Source organism: Hyperolius riggenbachi, chromosome 2, assembly GCF_040937935.1.
Source record: "Hyperolius riggenbachi isolate aHypRig1 chromosome 2, aHypRig1.pri, whole genome shotgun sequence".
In the NCBI taxonomy this organism is placed as follows: domain Eukaryota; kingdom Metazoa; phylum Chordata; class Amphibia; order Anura; family Hyperoliidae; genus Hyperolius; species Hyperolius riggenbachi.
In genome coordinates this window covers 564619041-564643903 of record NC_090647.1, presented here as the reverse complement: position 1 = coordinate 564643903, position 24863 = coordinate 564619041, and the positions used below count along the sequence as shown (strand labels likewise).

The 24863-nt window shown below is 47.8% G+C and overlaps 1 protein-coding gene across 1 annotated transcript in view; it reads right to left on the bottom strand.

Annotated features, from left to right (window-relative positions):
* The window catches only part of FSTL1 (follistatin like 1), a 56166-nt gene that overhangs the window by 7226 nt on the left and 24077 nt on the right, over positions 1-24863 (bottom strand). Inside the window, exons 3-7 of the mRNA XM_068270962.1 lie at positions 12087-12212; positions 9770-9899; positions 8091-8123; positions 7863-7993; positions 3830-3948 (exon numbers count right to left, since the gene is read on the bottom strand). Coding sequence (XP_068127063.1) covers positions 3830-3948; positions 7863-7993; positions 8091-8123; positions 9770-9899; positions 12087-12212 — 539 coding nt within the window. The remainder of the gene's footprint in view (positions 1-3829; positions 3949-7862; positions 7994-8090; positions 8124-9769; positions 9900-12086; positions 12213-24863) is intronic.

The window sequence follows — 24863 nt, the reverse complement described above, 5'->3', positions numbered from 1 at the left end:
ATAATATGGCAGGACATTAGACTATGACTATGGTAGGATTAGATTGTGAGCTCCTCTGAGGACAGTCAGTGACATGACTATGTGCTCTGTAAAGTGCTGCAGAAGATGTCAGTGCTATATAAATACATAATAATAATAATAATATGGTAGGACATTAGACTATGACTATGGTAGGATTAGATAGTGAGCCCCTCTGAGGGACACTTAAGTGACAATACCATCTCTATATAAATTCTAAATAATAATATTGATAAGGCCCTATTCATATAGATGGCGGTGGAGGGGTGGGGACAGCCGTACAGTCCATGTAATTATAATGCTTGTAAGCAGCTCACAGCTAACCCATCTGAGTGAATGAGGCTTATGATGGCTAAGGCTGTATTCACATGGACATAAACATCAGCAATAAGCAATTATTTCTCATGTATGATTTCCATACACAGAAGCGGTGAGTGGCGCTATGCGTTCCGGTGACGTACGGCCGACATTCTGTGCCTTACAAGTGTACGAAAAGCACACAAGTACCTGTCTACCTCCATGTAATAGTGCCCAGTGCTATAGCTCAGGCACTGTGAGGTGATAACCACCTCACTACACCGTCATCCATGTCAATAGGGCCTGATTCAGGGTAATTATAACATGGAATTAGCAAACTTAGCTAACTGGGTCACCAGGGAACAGATCTCGTCTCTGCTATTATAAATGATGAAGTATAATGCCTGTTACACAACATGCAATCTTCCCCTCAGATCAATCATTTCCAGCAGCTTCCAAACAAGAAAGGGATCGATTGTTGTGCAGTGCTGATCTCACAATCTATCTCTTTCTCGATCAGACTAGCTGGAAATCATCCATAGGCAGGAAATTTCCACCGATGTAAGGGGAAGATTGTATGATGTGTACCCAGCCCCATAGTATACAGTCTGTATGATGTGTACCCGGCCCCATAGTATACAGTCTGTATGATGTGTACCCGGCCCCATAGTATACAGTCTGTATGATGTGTACCCAGCCCATAGTATACAGTGTGTATGATGTGTACCCAGCCCCATAGTATACAGTCTGTATGATGTGTACCCGGCCCCATAGTATACAGTCTGTATGATGTGTACCCGTCCCCATAGTATACAGTCTGTATGATGTGTACCCAGCCCATAGTATACAGTGTGTATGATGTGTACTCGGCCCCATAGTATACACATTGTGTATGATGTGTACCCGGCCCCATAGTATACAGTCTGTATGAGGTGTACCCAGCCCCATAGTATACAGTCTGTATGATGTGTACCCGGCCCCATAGTATACAGTCTGTATGAGGTGTACCCGGCCCCATAGTATACAGTCTGTATGATGTGTACCCGGCCCCATAGTATACAGTCTGTATTATGTGTACTCGGCCCCATAATATACAGTCTGTATGATGTGTACCCGGCCCCATAGTATACAGTCTGTATGATGTATACCCAGCCCCATAGTATACAGTCTGTATGATGTGTACCTGGCCCCATAGTATACAGTCTGTATGATGTGTACCCGGCCCCATAGTATACAGTCTGTATTATGTGTACTCGGCCCCATAATATACAGTCTGTATGATGTGTACCCGGCCCAATAGTATACAGTCTGTATGAGGTGTACCCAGCCCCATAGTATACAGTCTGTATGAGGTGTACCCGGCCCCATAGTATACAGTCTGTATGATGTGTACCCGGCCCCATAGTATACAGTATGTATGAGGTGTACCTGGCCACATAGTATACTGTCTGTATGATGTGTACCCGGGCCCCATAGTATACAGTCTGTATGAGGTGTACCCGGCCCCATAGTATACAGTCTGTATGATGTGTACCCGGCCCCATAGTATACAGTCTGTATGATGTGTACCCGGCCCAATAGTATACAGTCTGTATGATGTGTACCCGGCCCAATAGTATACAGTCTGTATGATGTGTACCCGGCCCAATAGTATACAGTCTGTATGATGTGTACCCGGCCCCATAGTATACAGTCTGTATGATGTGTACCCAGCCCATAGTATACAGTCTGTATGATGTGTACCCAGCCCATAGTATACAGTGTGTATGATGTGTACTCGGCCCCATAGTATACACAGTGTGTATGATGTGTACCCAGCCCCATAGTATACAGTCTGTATGTGTACCCAGCCCCATAGTATACAGTCTGTATGTGTACCCAGCCCCATAGTATACAGTCTGTATGATGTGTCTCCGGCCCCATAGTATACACAGTGTGTATGATGTGTACTCAGCCCCATAGCATACAGTCTGTATGATGTGTACCTGGCCCCATAGTATACTGTCTGTATGATGTGTACCCAGCCCCATAGCATACAGTCTGTATGATGTGTACCTGGCCCCATAGTATACAGTCTGTATGATGTGTACTCGGCCCATAGTATACAGTCTGTATGATGTGTACCCGGCCCCATAGTATACAGTCTGTATTATGTGTACTCGGCCCCATAATATACAGTCTGTATGAGGTGTACCCAGCCCCATAGCATACAGTCTGTATGATGTGTACCCAGCCCCATAGTATACAGTCTGTATGATGTGTACTCGGCCCCATAGTATACAGTCTGTATGATGTGTACCCGGCCCCATAGTATACAGTCTGTATGAGGTGTACCCGGCCCCATAGTATACAGTCTGTATGATGTGTACCCGGCCCCATAGTATACAGTCTGTATGAGGTGTACCCGGCCCCATAGTATACAGTCTGTATGATGTGTACCCGGCCCCATAGTATACAGTCTGTATGAGGTGTACCCGGCCCCATAGTATACAGTCTGTATGATGTGTACCCGGCCCCATAGTATACAGTCTGTATGATGTGTACCCGGCCCCATAGTATACAGTCTGTATGATGTGTACCCGGCCCTATAGTATACAGTCTGTATGATGTGTACTCGGCCCCATAGTATACAGTCTGTATGATGTGTACCCGGCCCCATAGTATACAGTCTGTATGATGTGTACCCAGCCCCATAGTATACAGTCTGTATGAGGTGTACCCGGCCCCATAGTATACTGTCTGTATGATGTGTACCCGGCCCCATAGTATACTGTCTGTATGATGTGTACCCAGCCCCATAGTATACAGTCTGTATGAGGTGTACCCGGCCCCATAGTATACTGTCTGTATGATGTGTACCCGGCCCCATAGTATACTGTCTGTATGATGTGTACCCGGCCCCGTAGTATACAGTGTGTATGATGTGTACTCGGCCCATAGTATACAGTCTGTATGATGTGTACCCAGCCCCATAGTATACAGTCTGTATGAGGTGTACCCGGCCCCATAGTATACTGTCTGTATGATGTGTACCCGGCCCCATAGTATACAGTCTGTATGAGGTGTACCCGGCCCCATAGTATACAGTCTGTATGAGGTGTACCCGGCCCCATAGTATACAGTCTGTATGATGTGTACCCGGCCCCATAGTATACAGTCTGTATGAGGTGTACCCGGCCCCATAGTATACTGTCTGTATGATGTGTACCCGGCCCCATAGTATACAGTGTGTATGATGTGTACTTGGCCCATAGTATACAGTCTGTATGATGTGTACCCAGCCCCATAGTATACAGTCTGCATGAGGTGTACCCGGCCCCATAGTATACTGTCTGTATGATGTGTACCCGGCCCCATAGTATACTGTCTGTATGATGTGTACCCGGCCCCATAGTATACAGTCTGTATGAGGTGTACCCAGCCCCATAGTATACAGTCTGTATGATGTGTACTCAGCCCCATAGTATACAGTCTGTCATCTTGTAACAGAGGTCTGGCTGCCTCCGGGCCTCACTTGAGGATCTTGTTGGTCTCCTGGTCCTGGTAGGTGGTGATATTCAGGGCCGTCTGGTTCTGTTCCAGGAATTTGAGGAGTTCGGAGGAGTCCAGGCGGGAGTCGCCATCATCATAGCTCTGCGAGGAGACAGAATGCAGCTGTCAGTAAAGAAGAACTCCGCTCTGACTACAACTGAAGTGAGGGGGGTATGCAGTCTGCCATATTTATTTACTTTTAAGCAATACCAGTTGTCTGGCTGTCCTGCTGATCTTCTGCCTCTAATACTTTGAGGCCTCTTTTCCACGAACTGTTTCTAGGCAGTGAAATGCCTCTCAAACTCTCACAACTGCTCGCTGCTGCCTGGTAACTGCTCGCTGCTGCCTGGTAACTGCTCGCTGCTGCCTGGTAACTGCTCGGCTGCTGCCTGGTAACTGCTCGCTGCTGCCTGGTAACTGCTCGGCTGCTGCCTGGTAACTGCTCGCTGCCTGGTAACTGCTCGCTGCTGCCTGGTAACTGCTCGCTGCTGCCTGGTAACTGCTCGCTGCTGCCTGGTAACTGCTCGCTGCTGCCTGGTAACTGCTCGCTGCTGCCTGGTAACTGCTCGCTGCTGCCTGGTAACTGCTCGCTGCTGCCTGGTAACTGCTCGCTGCTGCCTGGTAACTGCTCGCTGCTGCCTGGTAACTGCTCGCTGCTGCCTGGTAACTGCTCGCTGCTGCCTGGTAACTGCTCGCTGCTGCCTGGTAACTGCTCGCTGCTGCCTGGTAACTGCTCGCTGCTGCCTGGTAACTGCTCGCTGCTGCCTGGTAACTGCTCGCTGCTGCCTGGTAACTGCACGCTGCTGCCTGGTAACTGCACGCTGCTGCCTGGTAACTGCACGCTGCTGCCTGGTGACTGCACGCTGCTGCCTGGCGACTGCACACTGCTGCCTGGCGACTGCACACTGCTGCCTGGCGACTGCACACTGCTGCCTGGCGACTGCACACTGCTGCCTGGCGACTGCACACTGCTGCCTGGCGACTGCACACTGCTGCCTGGCGACTGCACACTGCTGCCTGGCGACTGCACACTGCTGCCTGGCGACTGCTCGCCGCTGCCTGGCAACTGCTCGCCGCTGCCTGGCAACTGCTCGCCGCTGTCTGGCAACTGCTCGCCGCTGTCTGGTAACTGCTCGCCGCTGTCTGGTAACTGCTCGCCGCTGTCTGGTAACTGCTCGCCGCTGTCTGGTAACTGCTCGCCGCTGTCTGGTAACTGCTCACTGCTGCCTAGTAACTGCTCACTACTGCCTGGTAACTGCTTGCTGAGCACACAGCTCAACAGTCCGTGAAAAAGAGGTCTAAGTGAAGGAATACCAGCCTCCCTGTCTGAGGTACTGCCAGCGATATCACCCAGCATAGGATGTAAGTCTCCTCTGTGTAGAAATAAAGCAGGCTTTTGTGCACAATTAGCTTTCTCTAAGAACACTACACAGTAAACATCCTGGAATCTCACCATTCGGACACGCTGGGAATTTTATTCTATAGATACCCAAAAACATCAATATACTGACACAATCAAACATCGAATGCGGCATGAAAGCCACACAAAATGACAACCCCCAGCTGCAGCCAATAATAACAGCTTAATTCAGGGCATTTCCTGCCCCGCTGAGGCCTAGAGACCACTGCCAACTGCTGGTTGTCATGGCGATGGAATGCGACCTCTGACACCTGGAATACAGGCTTCACAGGCCGCTAGGCCTCAGCCTGTAACCCCTTCCTACTACCAGAAAATACCAGCAGCTCCCAGTGCAAAAACACAAACTACAGCTCTGCCCTCCCCTGCAGCGCGCTTTAACAGGAGAGAATCCTCCCTGTCCTGGACTAAATCACCAGGTTAGTGTGTATGGAGAGTCCCTGACATATTTCCTCCATTGCCTGTCTCTCTTAAAGGACAACTGTAACGAGAGGGACATGGAGGCTGTCATATTTATTTCCTTTTAAACAATACCAGTTGCCTGGCAGCCCTGCCGATCCTCTTAACCTAATACTTTTGGCCATAACCCCTGAACAAGTATGCAGCAGATCAGGTGTTTCTGACATTATTGTCAGATCTGACAAGAATAGCTGCATGCTTGTTTCTGGTGTTATTCAGACATTACTGCAGCCAAATAGACCAGCAGGGCTGTCAGGCAACTGGCACTGTTTAAAAGGATTATAAATATGGCAGCCTCCATATTCTTCTCACTACATTTGTCCTTTAAGACAAATACAGAAGATCTGAGTTAAAAAGAAAAGATCTCAGTTCAATTCTGGTGGCCCAAAACGTTATGTGCATGATGTGAGCGGAGTTCAGTAAACTTCTGTGTGGGAGTGTACTCTTCCACATCTCCGTCTCTCAATGACTGTTATATATTCCAGATCCTAAGCTCTGCACACACATAGCAATCATGCCATTTAATTACCTTGATAGGACATCTATTGCCCCAACATGTCACTGACTGATTTTGGGCAGTTTATCGATTGAATGTGTGATGAGATATGTTGGAGAATCTGCACGGGAGAGGAGGGGGAGGAGTGGCAGGGCGCTGATAGCCACATAGGTTAGCACTGCATTGTGGGGTATGATACTTGCGGTACAATCCATGATTTCAGCAGAGATGTATGCAATCTGATTGCACGGTGTGGGGTAGGATTGGGTTGTAGCAGCGTTGTCCCACGCCCCAGGGAGGGGATAAAGGAACTGAGACTATGCGTGGCTTCCGTCGCCGGCTGCCATGGCAACAATAAGTGGAGCACTTGGAATGCGGCGTTCTATAGAAAGACTGGCGATCCTCCTGTGAGCGCGATCCGCAGCTGCGACGTCGATTAATCAGCCTCCAAGCGTGAGATAATAAATCCGCTTATGTGTAACTAATACCTGATTAACTGAACAAAGCCAAGAGCCCAGAAACACTTCACCCGTCCTCAACGCAAACGCCAGACTGAACGTCATCTCTGATCTCCGGCCCGAAAACCCCTCCGACTCCTGCCAGCGATCAGGACACTCACCATGCAGAGGTACCTTGTGTCTGGCAGGATATGGAGGCTGCCATATTTATTTCCTGTTACACAATGCCAGTTACCTGGCTGTCCTGCTGGTCTCTCTGGCTGCAGTCGTGTCTGAATCACACCTGAAACAAGCATGCAGCTAATCTTGTCAGATCTGAAAATAATGTCAGAAACACCTGATCTGCTGCATGCTTGTTCAGGGGCTATGGATGAAAGTATTAGAGGCAGAGGAACAGCAGAACAGCCAGGCAACTGGTATTGCGGAAATAAATATGGCAGCCTCCCCATAGGGGTCCTTAAAGGGATACTGTAGGGGGGTCAGGGGAAAATGAGTTGAACTTACCCGGGGCTTCTAATGGTCCCCCGCAGACATCCTGTGTTGGCGCAGCCACTCACCGATGCTCCGGCCCCGCCTCCAGTTCACTTCTGGAATTTCTGACTTTAAAGTCAGAAAACCACTGCGCCTGCGTTGCCGTGTCCTCGATCCCGCTGATGTCATCAAGAGCGCACAGCGCAGGCCCAGTATGGTCTGTGTCTGCGCAGTACACTCCTGGTGACATCAGCAGGAGCGAGGACACGGCAACGCAGGCGCAGTGGTTTTCCGACTTTAAAGTCAGAAATTCCAGAAGTGAACTGGAGGCGGGGCCGGAGCATTGGGGAGTGGCTGCACGGGCACAGCATGTCTACGGGGGACCATTAGAAGCCCCGGGTAAGTTCAGCTCATTTTCCCCCGACCCCCCTACAGTATCCCTTTAAATACAGAGTGTCACATGATCTAGTACGCCAAGCAGCAGCATCCAAAAGAATCACTGTATCCGGGCGATATCTCTTCACTACCTCTGTCTGCGCAGGCTCATGAGGTACCCCAGACCACTCGTTATATTTCTGGTGGTATCTGTATTGCTGTCTCATGTAACGGAGGAAAACATCCCATGCTTGCTGGGGAAGACCCCGATCCCATGCGCCCTGCTCTGCACACTGACCCCTTGAGCTGACACTCTACACCAGCAGCACCAGCCACTCACCTTGAAGTATTTGTTGAGGATCTCGCTGTAGTTGCTGCCCTTGGAAAACCAACCATCGGGGATAATCTCGGCCTCCAGCCATTGGATGACGCGTCGGCGCAGGTCGTCCCGGTCGGTCTGGTAACACACAACTGGGCGGAGCCGGGGGAGGAGATAATGGGGGCATTATAATAAGGTAAGGGGTACAGTCATCAAATGGCATTATATTTATAGCGTAGGATAGATTACCTGGCGTGGCAGCCGGGGTCTCCGATGTCTTCTCTGGAGAGGGAGAGAGAATCACTGTTACTGCCAAGAGGAATTCTACAGATTCTACCAACAACACATTATATATGTGACATTCTGGGGGTGAGATCTCTTCCCTTCTTCCCAGCTCTGCATATCTGCTTCACCCATTACCAGAGGCTCCTCCCCTGCTGGATTCTCCTATCCCTCTGAGACACCATAGTGAGATCTCTGCCCTCCTGAGTTCCCATCTCTGCATATCTGCTTCACCCATTACCAGAGGCTCCTCCTGCTGGATTCTCCTATCCTTCTGAGACACCATAGTGAGATCTCTGCCCTACTGAGTTCCCAGCTCTGCACATCTGCTTCACCCATTACCAGAGGCTCCTCCCCCTGCTGGATTCTCCTATCCCTCTGAGACACCATAGTGAGATCTCTGCCCTCCTGAGTTACCATCTCTGCATATCTGCTTCACCCATTACCAGAGGCCCCTCCTGCAGGATTCTCCTATCCCTCTGAGACACCATAGTGAGATCTCTGCCCTCCTGGGTTCCCAGCTCTGCATATCTGCTTCACCCATTACCAGAGGCCTCTCCTGCTGGATTCTCCTATCCCTCTGAGACACCATAGTGAGATTTCTGCCCTCTTGAGTTACCAGCTCTGCACTACTGCTTCACCTATTACCAGAGGTTCCTCCCCCTGCTGGAAAATCCTATCCCTCTGAGACACCATAGTGAGATCTCTGCCCTCCTGAGATCCCAGCTCTGCATATCTGCTTCACCCATTACTAGAGGCTCCCCCTGCTGAATTCCCCTATCCCTCTGAGACACAAGTAGTGAGATCTCTGCCCTCCTGAGATCCCAGCTCTGCACATCTGCTGCACCCATTACCAGAGGCTCACCCTGCTGGATTCTCCTATCCCTCTGAGACACCATAGTAAGATCTATGCCCTCCTGAGTTCCCAGCTCTGCACATCACACCCATTACCAGAGGCTCCCACTGCTGGATTCTCCTATCCCTCTGAGACACCATAGTGAGATCTCTGCCCTCCTGAGTTCCCAGCTCTGCATATCTGCTTCACCCATTACCAGAGGCTCACCCTGCTGGATTCTCCTATCCCTCTGAGACACCATAGTAAGATCTATGCCCTCCTGAGTTCCCAGCTCTGCACATCACACCCATTACCAGAGGCTCCCACTGCTGGATTCTCCTATCCCTCTGAGACACCATAGTGAGATCTCTGCCCTCCTGAGTTCCCAGCTCTGCATATGTGCTTTACCCATGACCAGGAGCTCCCCCATCTGAACACTTTTACTGCTTGTTTTCCAGTGACTAGATCTCTGCATTCCTGAGCTCCCAACTTAGCACACCAGCTGTAGCTATAACCGGGAGCCCTACTACTTCTACCCTACTACTTCTACCCTTTGTGGAGATCTCTCCTACCCTTAGTTCCCGACTCCCCTCTAGCAGGTATTACAGCAACCCTGATGGATTTTAATAAGTCTTGGGGAGTCTGGTGGGAGGTCTCTGCAACCGAGTTCCCAGCTCTGCTAAACTGTCACACCGATTACCAAGGGCTCCCTGCTGAGTTCTGTATTTACTTTACAGCATGGAGCATGTCACAGAAGGAGATGAACAACCCACAGACGGCAGGAGCAGCGAGTCTCCCACTCCTGGCGTACCTTTGCAGTGGCCATCGTAGTCCACCTGGATCTTGGATCCGGTCAGGCAGGCGTCCCGGTGGAGCTCACAGTGGTTCAGGTAGGTTTTGCCGTTGCTGCCACATACTGGCCTCTTGTGGGATTTACATTTCTAGAGGAGGAGAAAAAAACCCATAAATGTTCTGCAAATGTAACAGTAATAAAATTCACACACAGCTGCACAGCTTTACACAGAAACTCCCAACTTCCTGTACACCAGCCAATCATAGAATGGAGAAAACTCACAACTTCCTGTATGTCAGCCAATCATAGAAGTGTAAACAATGGAGAAACCTCCACAACTTCCTGTACACCCGCCAATCATAGAAGTTTAAACAATGGAGAAAACTCACAACTTCCTGTACGTCAGCCAATCATAGAAGTGTACACAATGGAGAAACCTCCACAACTTCCTGTACACCCGCCAATCATAGAAGTGTAAACAATGGAGAAAACTCACAACTTCCTGTACACCCGCCAATCATAGAATGGAGAAAACTCACAACTTCCTGTACACCAGCCAATCATAGAAGTGTAAACAATGGAGAAAACTCCACAACTTCCTGTACACCAGCCAATCATAGAAGTGTAAACAATGGAGAAAACTCACAACTTCCTGTATGTCAGCCAATCATAGAAGTTTAAACAATGGAGAAATCTCCACAACTTCTTGTACACCCGCCAATCATAGAAGTGTAAACAATGGAGAAAACTCACAACTTCCTGTATGTCAGCCAATCATAGAAGTTTAAACAATGGAGAAAACTCACAACTTCCTGTACGTCAGCCAATCATAGAAGTGTACACAATGGAGAAACCTCCACAACTTCCTGTACACCCGCCAATCATAGAAGTGTAAACAATGGAGAAAACTCACAACTTCCTGTACACCCGCCAATCATAGAATGGAGAAAACTCACAACTTCCTGTACACCCGCCAATCATAGAATGGAGAAAACTCACAACTTCCTGTACACCAGCCAATCATAGAATGGAGAAAACTCACAACTTCCTGTACACCCGCCAATCATAGAATGGAGAAAACTCACAACTTCCTGTACACCAGCCAATCATAGAAGTGTAAACAATGGAGAAAACTCACAACTTCCTGTACATTAGCCAATCATAGAAGTGTAAACAATGGAGAAAACTCACAACTTCCTGTACATTAGCCAATCATAGAAGTGTAAACAATGGAGAAAACTCACAACTTCCTGTGTGTCAGCCAATCATAGAAGTTTATACAATGGAGAAAACTCACAACTTCCTGTATGTCAGCCAATCATAGAAGTGTACACAATGGAGAAACCTCCACAACTTCCTGTACACCAGCCAATCATAGAAGTGTAAACAATGGAGAAAACTCACAACTTCCTGTACACCCGCCAATCATAGAAGTGTAAACAATGGAGAAAACTCACAACTTCCTGTATGTCAGCCAATCATAGAAGTGTAAACAATGGAGAAAACTCACAACTTCCTGTACATTAGCCAATCATAGAAGTGTACACAATGGAGAAAACTCGAAACTTCCTGTACACCCGCCAATCATAGAAGTGTACACAATGGAGAAACTTCCACAACTTCCTGTGTGTCAGCCAATCATAAAAGTGTAAACAACGGAGAAAACTCACAACTTCCTGTACACCCGCCAATCATAGAAGTGTAAACAATGGAGAAAACTCACAACTTCCTGTACACCAGCCAATCATAGAATGGAGTAAAACTCACAACTTCCTGTACACCCGCCAATCATAGAAGTGTACACAATAGAGAAAACTCACAACTTCCTGTACGTCAGCCAATCACAGACTTCATCTAATCTGCTAAAACGACAGCAGCATCCAGTCTGATCACTGCTGAAATCTGAACAGTGAAAATCCACAGACTGGCTGCCTTGTTAGCTTTATAGGACATTTTATAGGATTTATTCCTATTCCATGCCTGATCTTCAAAGACCATGGAAGCTGCACTCTGCCTGATTCCCATTGCTATCGCAGCAGTGTAAATAAATAAACCCCAATCTGAAGGTTCATTTACTCACTCCCTGGTCCACAATGTCTCCAATAGCAGAAATGCCTTCATCAGTTTTTCAAAGCATGTTGTAAGCACAGCTGAACAATGTCCACAGATAAATTGGTATAAGGGGTATAATTGTTAGATAATGTTACTAAACCAATCCAGTTAACGACAGACCTGTCTGCCTCTGACTGTGGGGATGTCAGTTAGATGCCATGTAACATCGCCCTCACTTGCTGATGTCATGATGAATGTTAGCACTGCCCCTCCCCCGTCTCACCTCAATACACAGGCAGGTGGGGTCCCCCTTCTCGGTGACAGCACACTCCCGGCCTGCTCCGCAGAAGACGTTGGCACAAACCTTGGATTTGCTCTTTGGCTCCTCCTGTTTGCTCTTTGGCTCCTCCTGTTGGCAAAAAGAATAGAGAGGATGAGTATCATTGTGCTATTTTATATAATGTCTGGGGAGTAAACTACTACCCCCAATATGCACACCTGCAGTCACTACTGGCAGGATGGGAATAAGCAGAAGTGTGTTGGGAAGGGGTTCATGTAGGGGGGTTGTACTGCTGGAGCTATGAGTTCAGTTTCCACAACTAGATTTATGTCACCTAAAAAGATCAATAGCGTTTATCTCTTGTAACTGATATTGTAGCGTCTCCCCCTCCCCCTCCATAAAGCACAACATGAAGCTTGAAATCAGGCACATTTGCAGAGTCTAGCCTCTCCCAGGATATGCTGCACAACAATAGGCAGCCCAGCAGCATGTCTGTACAGAGATTGCTATAAACCAGTGACATCTGCAGAGTCCAGCCTCACCGAGGTTGTGCTGCACAACAACAGGCAGCCCAGCAGCACATCAGTACAGCAATCAGGCACATGAGGTTGTGCAGGACAACAATAGGCAGCCCAGCAGCATGTCACCAGGTGAAGGGGTGGTGTGTGCCCTGCTTGGCCAGATCTGGGGTGTAATGCTGTGAATGGCCAGCAGGTGACAGCGATGTGCTAATATAGTGAGTGTTGGTGTCTGCCCTCCTGTATGGCCGAGTCTGGGGTGTAATGCTAAGAATGACCAGCAGATGTCAGCGCTGGGCTAATAAATAGTCACACTGCAGAACTGCAGACTGACCTCAGCTAAACTCCAGGGGAAAATTCCTTCTTTTGTTGCAGATTTCCCCCCCCCCCCCCCCCCCCCCAATATATTTTCAAGGAACAGTTTTATGCGCACTGCGTATTGTTTCACAGCAGAATGTACAGGCATGGCGATGTCTACTTATTTATTCAAAGATAAGAAGAAATTACATAAAAAATAATGCATGTAAATAAAAAATGTCCAAATACAAAGAAAACTACCCAGTATTAGTATAGTGTTCCTAATAAAGGGGGACCCTGCCCAGTATTAGTATAGTGTTCCTAATAAAGGGAGACTCTGCCCAGTATTAGTATAGTGTTCCTAATAAAGGGAGACTCTGCCCAGTATTAGTATAGTGTTCCTAATAAAGGGAGGCCCTGCCCAGTATTAGTATAGTGTTCCTAATAAAGGGAGACTCTGCCCAGTATTAGTATAGTGTTCCTAATAAAGGGAGGCCCTGCCCAGTATTAGTATAGTGTTCCTAATAAAGGGAGACTCTGCCCAGTATTAGTATAGTGTTCCTAATAAAGGGAGGCCCTGCCCAGTATTAGTATAGTGTTCCTAATAAAGGGAGACTCTGCCCAGTATTAGTATAGTGTTCCTAATAAAGGGAGACCCTGCCCAGTATTAGTATAGTGTTCCTAATAAATGGAGGCCCTGCCCAGTATTAGTATAGTGTTCCTAATAAAAGGAGACTCTACCCAGTATTAGTATAGTGTTCCTAATAAAGGGAGGCCCTACCCAGTATTAGTATAGTGTTCCTAATAAAGGAGGCCCTACCCAGTATTAGTATAGTGTTCCTAATAAAGGGAGGCCCTACCTAGTATTAGTATAGTGTTCCTAATAAAGGGAGACCCTGCCCAGTATTAGTATAGTGTTCCTAATAAAGGGAGACCCTACCCAGTATTAGTATAGTGTGCCTAATAAAGGGAGACCCTGCCAAGTATTAGTATTGTGTTCCTAATAAAGGGAGGATTTACCCAGTATTAGTATAGTGTTCATAATAAAGGGATACCCTACCCAGTATTAGTATAGTGTTCCTAATAAAGGGAAGCTCTACCCAGTATTAGTATAGTGTTCCTAATAAAGGGAGACTCTGCCCAGTATTAGCATAGTGTTCCTAATAAAGGGAGACCCTGCCCAGTATTAGTATAGTGTTCCTAATAAAGGGAGGATCTACCCAGTATTAGTATAGTGTTCCTAATAAAGGGAGGCCCTGCCCAGTATTAGTATAGTGTTCCTAATAAAGGGAGACTCTGCCCAGTATTAGTATAGTGTTCCTAATAAAGGGAGACCCTGCCCAGTATTAGTATAGTGCTCCTAATAAAGGGAGACCCTACCCAGTATTAGTATAGTGTGCCTAATAAAGGGAGACCCTGCCCAGTATTAGTATTGTGTTCCTAATAAAGGGAGGATCTACCCAGTATTAGTATAGTGTTCCTAATAAAGGGAAGCTCTACCCAGTATTAGTATAGTGTTCCTAATAAAGGGAGACCCTGCCCAGTATTAGCATAGTGTTCCTAATAAAGGGAGACCCTGCCCAGTATTAGTATAGTGTTCCTAATAAAGGGAGGATCTACCCAGTATTAGTATAGTGTTCCTAATAAAGGGAAGCTATACCCAGTATTAGTATAGTGTTCCTAATAAAGGGAGACCCTGCCCAGTATTAGCATAGTGTTCCTAATAAAGGGAGACCCTGCCCAGTATTAGTATAGTGTTCCTAATAAAGGGAGGATCTACCCAGTATTAGTATAGTGTTCCTAATAAAGGGAGGCCCTGCCCAGTATTAGTATAGTGTTCATAATAAAGGGAGGCCCGACCCAGTATTAGTATAGTGTTTCTAATAAAGGGAGGCCCGACCCAGTATTAGTGTTCTTAATAAAAGGGGGCTGGGGAGGTGTTGTAATGTGTGAGGTAGGCAGACAGAGCTGGGAGCTCTCCACAGGAGTTCCCAAGAAGTTTGGGAATTCTTTAGGAGGAGGGGGATTTTGGATCATAGGGATCTTACTGGTCATTGTCACCGCTAGAGTCCCTGAGAGACAGAGGAGTCCAGCAGGGGAAGCAGAGTCTCAGAGAAATGGACCTGAGATTTGGGGGGGGGGGGGGGGGGGATCTCGGCAGCCTCCAGCAGACCCTGAGATCTCAGCTCTGCGTGGGGTGAGGCTGGACTGGCATTGTGGATACCAGGGCAGTACTCAAAGACTAATAGACAGTACTAGTAAATCCCCTCACTGCAGCCTGTGTATATAGTGCATACAGCAGAGGGAAGTGTTGGAAACTTTCAGTCTCCTCCCCGCCATTAGCAGAGGACCATATAGGGGAAGAGTCAGGCTGGGAGGAATGTGATGTGTTTAGCTGCTCCGGCCATACACAGAGCTCCCCATCCGCTCTAATGTCTTCCAGCTGCAAATTCACCTCTGGAGCACAGAGCAGCCAGCCAATCACAAGCCTCCATCTGTCCAGGAAGCGGCCAATCAGGGGCTGCCAGGTACAACAGCTGCACACACTGTACAGTGAGGGGGGTGGGGGGACATTAACCCTTTCCCTGCTGTCACCCAGTGCTGTGTATGGAGGAAGGGGGAGGAAAGAGCCAGACTAAACATCACTGTGATGACTCCACATGTAACCCAACACTAGCAACAAGCAGACCCCCATCCCATCCCCCATCCACTGCGAGACCAGCTCCAACACACTAATATACATACATATCATACATCACAGGATATACGGGCAGATGACCACGAGACTGATCTCTGCGACTGAATCTGATCAGAGGGGGATCTGTCGCCTGCCCATACACTGCAGACCAATATTCGATAGATTTCAGCAATTTAGGGGGGACATTTTACACTTGGGGACACCGGCCGGGGTGGGTTGGATACGTCACAATATCGAGCACAGTTACCGCCGCGCACCGGATCGAGCGATTGCAACCAAGATTTCCCAGCTTCTCCGTTTTATGCTTTTGACGGATCACAGTCCTAAATTGAACAAATTATTGATCGGGCAGACATGTTGCGGCACCAAATTTCCTCAGATTCTATAGAAATGATCGATCGGTTGGATGGTCAATCGGACCGCAGAATCACTACATGTATGGCCACCTTTATCCACAACACATACAATCATCGCTTCCTCAGTACAAGAATTCTGTTAGTAATCTGTAACTTGCAGCTGTAAGAAGGTAATGGCAAGTGTCCAGATTCCTGTGAGCAAAAAGTTACCCCAGAATGCATCACTCCAGGCCAGAGAGTGATGGGCAAATCATGGCTGTATGTCCTGACAATGCAGAACTGCTAGTTTATAGCACAGACACAGTCTATTAATGTCACCGGCCTACGATCCAGCCTGCAGAGAGCTGCTCAGTGCATGGACTGCTAGCTTTGTCTGGACACTCCTCTACAGATAGCACTTACTCCACTGGTGTGGAAAATAACAGTGCTTATTGCTCATACAGGAAGAGGAAATACCTGGGCTGCCTGTCCTGAATCGCAGAGTACAGATCCCAGGCTAGGAATCAGCTGCACTTGGTGCTTACACTCAGTTTCTGGATATTCATAGTTGTCTGTAAATCATAATTTTTAACAACTTTAAAGGACAACCTAAGGGAGAGAGATATAGAGGCTGCCATATTCATTTCCTGTTAAACAATTCCAGTTACCTGGCAGCCCTGCTGGTACATACCTGCAGCTGTGTCTGAATCACACCAGAAACAAGCATGCAGCTAATCTTGTCAGATCTGACAATAATGTCAGAAACACCTGATCTGCTGCATGCTTGTTCAGGGGCTATGGCTAAAAGTATTAGAGGCAGAGGATCAGCAGGGCTGCCAGGCAACTGGTATAGCTTAAAATGAAATAAATATGGCAGCCCCCATATCCCTTTCACTACAGTTGTCCTTTAAATTGAAAGAAAATGTTTGTGCATCCCTGATAGCAGAATGACCCCTAACAGTAAAGCCTGTACAGCACCATGGAAGGTGATGGCGCTATATAAATCAATCAATTATTAATAATAATAATAATAATATTTCGCAGGTACACATATCAGAGCTCTGTCTGCTTCTCTCGCAGTCTGGTGTTCAGTCACTGAAGGAAGGCAAGGTTCCCACTTGCTTCAAGAGGTCTACCATCATACCTGTCCCTAAAAAGCAGGGGGTCTCAGACCTTAACAACTTTAGGCCCGTGGCCCTGACGTCCGTCATTATGAAAACCCTGGAGCGGGCGGTCCTAGCCAACCTCAAGCTCTACACTTCGCCCCTCCTAGACCCCTACCAGTTCGACTACAGGGCAAACAGGTCCACCGATGACGCAATCAATATCTGCATGGAGCTCATCAATGACCATCTTGATAGGCCAAACGCGTATGCCAGGATACTACTCCTTGACTTCAGCTTTTAACACCATCTGTCCACGCATTCTGCAGGAGGACCTAGCTGCACTAGGCGTTCACTCAAGCCTACGCCTTTGGATCACGGACTTTCTCACCAACAGGTCCCAAGTCGTCAGGCTGAGCGACATCTGCTCCAAAGCAGTGACAACAAACACAGGTGCCCCTCAGGGCTGTGTGCTGTCTCCACTACTGTTCTCCCTCTACACGAACAACTGCAGATCGGAGACGGACTCTGTCAAGGTCATCAAGTTTGCTGATGACACCACCGTTGTCGGCCTTGTCACTAAGGACAACGTCCAGGAGTACTGTCAGCAGGTGGAGAGAATCTGCAACTGGTGCAAGAACAAGCTGGTGCTTAACACAGCTAAAACTGTCGAGCTAATCATTGACTTCAGGAGGTCGGCCCCCACCCCTCCCCCAATCTTTATTGATGGCACTGAGGTAGCTAGAGTGCCCTGTGCCCGTCTTCTGGGCGCTACTATCTCCAGTGATCTCAGCTGGAAGCCCAATATCACTGCCATCCAACGGAAAGCCCAGCAAAGACTCTACTTCCTCCGACAGCTAAGGAGGGTCGGCATGACCCGAGAAATTCTGACCAGCTTCTACTCCGCCACCATTGAGTCAATCCTCTGCTCTTCCATCCTGGTCTGGTACGCTGGAGCCACCGCCAGTGACAAGCTCAAACTACAGAGGGTCATTAGGTCGGCGGAGAGGATCATTGGTTGCCCCCTCCCCTCACTTGCACTACTGTACTACAAAAGACTGAAATCCAGGGCACTGAGGATCGCTAACGACCCCTCACACCCAGGCCACCGATACTTCAGCTTGCTTCCGCTAGGCCGGAGACTTCGAGCCATCCCCGCAAAGACTACTAGACACAGGAACTCTTTTTTCCCATCGGCGGTCAGCTACTTAAACTCCCTCCACATACTTCCATCGGGGCAAGCCCTAACAAACGGTGGAACAAGTCGGGCCACGGCCGATCAGTCGACCGAACCACCCAGCCCACAAGATTGTCATCTCTGGGTCAATTAACGGACTAGAATGTTATATAATGTAATGTAGTGCAATTGATTGCTTCTGCTGTTGCTGACATCGATCCATTTCCCTATTATATGAATCAGAATCCCCTTTATATGTCCTTCTCCCGAGCTATATGTATGTGCCAAAAATAATTCTGGGCATGACCAATCATGCTTGGCAAAATAAACTATTCTGATCCTACACTTTCATTCCATAGTGTGCCCATTCTGAACAAGCATGACCACTGATTAACATGAGCAGCGTGTGCGAGTACGTAAAATGCAGGCGAATACACAAAGTGTGATCCCTGCTGCTATCATACTTTCCCTTTATTACCCGTATTTATATCCTACACCTTCACACAGGGCCCCAAAACCCAAATCTGCAAAAAGGCCTTCCCTACCCCGCCAATGCAGTAATCTAACGCTAGCGCAGAACTACGCTACCGTGTGGGATCCGTGGCAGTTTGCGGCGATCTGCGTTGGCCCAGAAGTCATGTTACTCTATGGCAACACGGATGCACAGAAGTGTATTTTTACAATACGCTTCCGTGCACTTCTGCATAACCGAAGCAGGAAGTGACCGCAATCGCTCATCATTTCCTGCTTGGCTGCTGGATAGACAGGGAACACTGCATCCTCACGCAGTGTTCCCTGAAGGCCTGTTTCTGGCGGTGTGATGCAGTGTGGTAGCGACATCACATCACTGCCGCCAGTTTACAGTGTGAAACCGGCCTAACTGTCCCGGCCGAGAACCTCTCGATGCAGCTCCCCTCCTATCGAGTCACCACCCCAGCATTGTGCATCTTACTGCTTATTACCTGTATTGTGCTGTCTGTCACCCCCATTATCATTTTCTGTAACCTTATTTATTGTTGTAATATGTTGTATATAAATATAATAAATAATTATGTATGTATGTATATGGCACTGATCTATCATACAGCACTGTGCGATCACTTCTAGGTGACACCAGCCCCCCTCCCCGGGCCTAGCAATGGGGGTCTCTGGGGGGAGGTGACACCAGCCCCCCTCCTCTGGCCTAGCAATGGGGGTCTATGGGGGGAGGTGACACCAGCACCCCTCCCCCGGCCTAGCAATGGGGGTCTCTGAGGGGCACAGGACACAATCCAGGTACCATATGCCCCGATCAGCAGACAATGGGGCACATTTACAGGGCTGGAGTACAGAACAGGCCTCAGTGTTTGTAGAGAGCCGCGTCAGGCTAGACATGACCTCACATCCGCCAGCCTGCCAACATTACCCCCCCCCCTCCCCTCCATGACAAGATGGGGATTAACTCCTTACTGGCTGCCTCAGAACCGAAGGAATCACACAGAACCCATCCGGGCAAATTCTGAGGCATCCGATGTCCCCACTGGACGTCACACTGTCACACTCAGCCACACCTGGATCTCAACTACCAATGTCCTGAGCTGGCACAAAGGGACACCTCGATCTGGTTCAAAAAACTGCATCCAGGAAAATGCTAACACACAACAGCGGAAACCCAGGAATCACATGAAAAAAACATAGTCATGTCACTGACTGTCCTCAGAGGAGCTCACACTCTAATCCTACCATAGTCATATTCTAATGTCCTATCATAGTAATATTATGTATTTATATCGCACTGACATCTTCTGCAGATTTACAGAGTACATAGTCATGTCACTGACTGTCCTCAGAGGAGCTCACAATCTAATCCTGCCATAGTCATAGACTAATGTCCTACTGTATCATTATTATTATGTATTTATATAGCACAGACATCTTCTGCAGCACTTTACAGAGTACATAGTCATGTCACTGACTGTCCTCAGAGGAGCTCACAATCTAATCCTACCATAGTCATAGTGTAATGTCCTACCATATTATTATTATGTATTTATATAGCAGTGACATCTTCTGCAGCACATTACAGAGTACATAGTGATGTCACTGACTGTCCTCAGAGGAGCTCACACTCTAATCCCACCATAGTCATAGTGTAATGTCCTACCATATTATTATTATGTATTTATATAGCACTGACATCTTCTGCAGCACATTACAGAGCACATAGTCATGTCACTGACTGTCCTCAGAGGAGCTCACACTCTAATCCCACCATAGTCATAGTGTAATGTCCTACCATATTATTATTATGTATTTATATAGCACTGACATCTTCTGCAGCACATTACAGAGTACATAGTCATGTCACTGTCTTTAGATGAGCTCAGGATGTAATGTGTGTGAAAGGGAAACAAGACAGCTCCCTGTATGGAGGCAACATTGTAAAGGGGGGATGAGCAGGTAAGACTGTGTATTGGAGGGAGGCAGCGCTGTGTAATTAGCTGCCCACCCCAGTGAGGATAAGCAGGCCATGGTATAAGTGCTATTTCTTCGCAGTCCCTCCAGAGTTATCAGTAAGTGCTCCATTATCTGTAAGTAGCTTCTATTTTCAGTTGAGGGGTCTGCAGAGCGGACAGAGCCTGGCTCCACACTCCTCACTGCGCCCCCCCCCCCCTCCATGCTAGGAGGCTGCAGAGACCCTGTCCTCCCATTACTGGCCTGTCTAGACACTGCTGTCACATACATGAAGGCAATTACATTTTATGACCAATAAAGCAGTTAACCCCGTCACTGCCAGGGCCTCAGGGATGTACAGGATGTATGGGTGTGGCGCTTGTTACCACTATAAATCTTATTGATGGATAGTAATACCACAACACACAGGCAGCAGTGCCCAGATATACACAGAGATGTGTTTGGAGAACATACCATCCCCCAGTACACATAGTTGTTGGTTTCTATGCATTGGCCCATATTCACAAAAATGCACAGCAAGTTTACCATTGGTGATGAGGTAGCGCACACTGAGTAATTAGCGCGGCCCACGTTACCCGAGAAACATGCGCTACGCAAGTCGTACTGTGTGTACCCGCCGTTTATCTGTCATTTGTAGTTGGGTTTTGATTGTGCTACACGTTATCTTTGTGTTTATGGCTTTCTCTATCGTCTCTATTCTCCTCCATACGGCGCCAGGAACGATGATGGCGGTTTATAAATAAGTAATAAACGCCGTGGTAAGGGGGTTAGCCAGGGCAATCCTGTTTATTGTCCCCTTAGTGTATGGAGTTTGCCAGGTGCCCCCTTTGTCACAATCCCCACTTGTCAGGGACTCCATGGCTTATACGGATGACGGTGGCGTAGTGGTTAGTGCTCTCGCCTTGCAGCGCTGGGTCCCCAGCTCAAATCCCAGCCGGGGCCCTATCTGCATGGAGTTTGTATGTTCTCCCTGTGTCTGTGCGGGTTTCCTCCGGGAATTCCGGTTTCCTCCCACATCCCAAAAACATACAGATAAGTTAATTTGCTTCACCCAAAATTGGCCCTAGACTATGATACATACACTGCACGATATATACAGCATAGGGCTATGGCAGGGGTTAGGTTGTGAGCTCCTCTGAGGGACAGTTAGTGACAAGACAAAACACTCTGTACAACGCTGCGGAAGATGTCGGCGCTATATAAATACTAAATAATAATACAGAGCCCACCAATAGCAGAGGTGCCCCGTCAATGTGTGGCGGCACCCCCAGTGCAGATGTACCCCTGAACACAGCGATAGGGGGTCCCCCCCCAGGCGAGGCGCCATGTTTCTGCGAGTTCGTGGTCAGACTCTTGTACAGGAAATGCAATCACACTAGACAGAGTCTGATGGCAGATCTGGGAATTGGCCTTTCCTCCCTGCTGCATTCCTCTGCTGCTAACATTTGGTTGTGCTTAAAATGCCTCCCTGATGGGATTAACCTCCTCCTGCCTGGAGAGAAACAGCCGTGAGAAACTGACTGCAGCCGCCTCAATCACTGCTATAGAGTAACTTTAATATAAAGACATTACAGTACAGTCTCTGTTATTCAGCACAGACTCTCTGTGATATCTCTGTATTATAGGCCCAGCTAATACAGCACTATACCCCACTCTATATACACACCATGATCCCAGAGGTAAGTAATGGAGCACCCACAACCATCACACCACCAATGACACACACAGCGGTGCGTTGCAGCGTAATGGCCGCATTTTAACGCCACTTGCTGCAATGCAATGTACTGCCTATGCGACATTCACAGTGCAGCACCGTAATGCACTTCATGTACTGCGTTACTGAATGTTAACAGTGGCAGTGATACATACTTTACATCAGCTGACTGCTATGGCAGAGAGTTCACTGGTAAACACAGGATGATAACCCTATGTCTGCTTCCATGAAAGCAGGAAGTAGCCACACTGCAGACTTATTGCAGGATTTCTATCAGCTGTAACAAAAACTGTTTTTCTTTAAAGGGTATTATGCTGTTGTATATCTTTTAGAGCAGAGGGGAAGTTCTGAGTTCAGGTCCGCTTGTAAGACGGAGGACATCTGGTGAGTAATGAAGGGGTTAAGTGAAGCGCAGAGGCTCCGGCGGAAGCTGCAGCGCTCCCTCTGTACTGCAGGCTGCTGGTATGTGTGTATTGTATGGGATGTGTTAGGCCTGTCTCTGCATGCATCACACACAAGGGATAAAAGGGATTCCTGGCATACCCCCACATCTGTGCTGTGACTGGCTGGGCCCGTCTACCTGCTCCACCAACAGAACTACAAGTCCCAGCATGCCCAGACCGGCAGGAGGGCACGGCCTATCACAGGAGAGCATGCAGAGAGCTCGCTGGGGATAGTCAATGAGGATCTAATCATTCTGAGTACATGTAAATGATATGCAAATTTCCACAGCTTGGAACCGGACCAATCAGACGCAGCAGCTGCTACATAGGAATATCCAAGCTATATAAATATCAATACATTTATATAACATTTACATTAACTCAGTATTATTAGCATTCCATTGACCATCTCTGAAGTCCATACATGTAGCAATGTAGGCAAGCAATCTATCAGGCATATCAGGATGTATTGGTTACAGCGGATTTGAACTCAGAACTTCCTCTCTACTCTAAAAGATAAGCAACAGCATAACAACAAAAGAGAAACATTTGTTTGTTACAACTGATGCAAGTACTGAAATAAATCTGCAGTGTGTCCACTTCCTGCTTTTATGGAAGCAGACATAGGGTTAACATCCTGTGCTTACAAATTAGCTGCTCTGCCATGGCAGCCAGCTGACAAAGGGGAGAGATCAAATTACAACTTGTGATTAGACACAGATGAGGGGGAATTAGACTGGATAAACTCTCTAAATGCATACAGGGTGCATTTCTCTGTTTTCCTTCAGTCCTGAGAAAGAGTTCAGGTCCACTTTAAACAATCACTCAATGGAAACTACAGTGATGTCTGATAACCGAATGACCGCAAAGCGTATTGTCCCCCCCTCACCCCGTCCACAGGAAACCCCTCCATCGTGCACCACGTGGTGTCCCTATCTCCATAGTAACAGGCGTGTCTCTAGCCTGGCCCTGAACTGTCACAGAAAGGTATGGAGTCCCCATCCCTGCCGGGTGACAATGCTCCTATGTATGCTCCACGCTTCACACTAACATACAGGAAGCAGGTAGGCCGTCTTATTCAGCTATTGGGTAGGGGGGCTGGGGGGATTCCTCCGTCCTCAGTAGTGTTGGGAGTCGGGCATCCCTGCTGGAGCAGTAATGTGACATGAGCACTAGAGGGAGAGCGTCTCATGACTAGCGGTATCTTATCAATTATAGAGCTGTGGCACTGGCCCAGCACACTGGCACCCGACGTGCTGGTACAGAGCAATGAACAGAACATACAAACTTCATGCAGACCCCAGCCAGGGCACTATCTACATGGAGTTTGTATGTTCTCCCCATGTCTGTGTGGGTTTCGCCAAGGCGCTCCGCTTTCCTCCCATATCCCACAAACAGATTAAGTTAATTGGCTTCCCCTAAATTGGCCCTAGATTATGATACATATACAACAGTGAGTACACATGACTATGTACTCTGTAATGTGCTGCAGAAGAGGCCAGTGCTATATAAATACATAATACTAATATGGTAGGACATTAGACTATGACTATGGTAGGATTAGATTGTGAGCTCCTCTGAGGACAGTCAGTGACATGACTCTGTACTCTGTAAAGTTCTGCAGAAGATGTCAGTACTATATAAATTCATAATAATAATATGGTAGGACATTAGACTATGGGCCTGATTCACAAAGCGGCGCTAACAGTTAGCACGCTGGTGAAAAGCCCTTTATCACGCCTAAACTCAGTTTAGGCATGATAAGTTTAGGTGTGATAAGTTTAGGCACCAACTGGGTTAGCACCGCAGTGCACAGCTGATCAAAAGTTTTGCGCTAGCAAAGTCTGGTGCACTTTGCATAGAGTTTAATGGCGCTGCTTTGCGTGCGGGACTTCGCGCGTGATGTAAACTTATCTAAACTAATCATGCCTAAACTTATCACACCTAAACTTATCACGCCTAAACTGGCTTTTCACCAGCGTGGTGCAATGGTTATCACGCCTAAAGTCTCTAACTAGGTTAGCACCGCTTTGTGAATCGA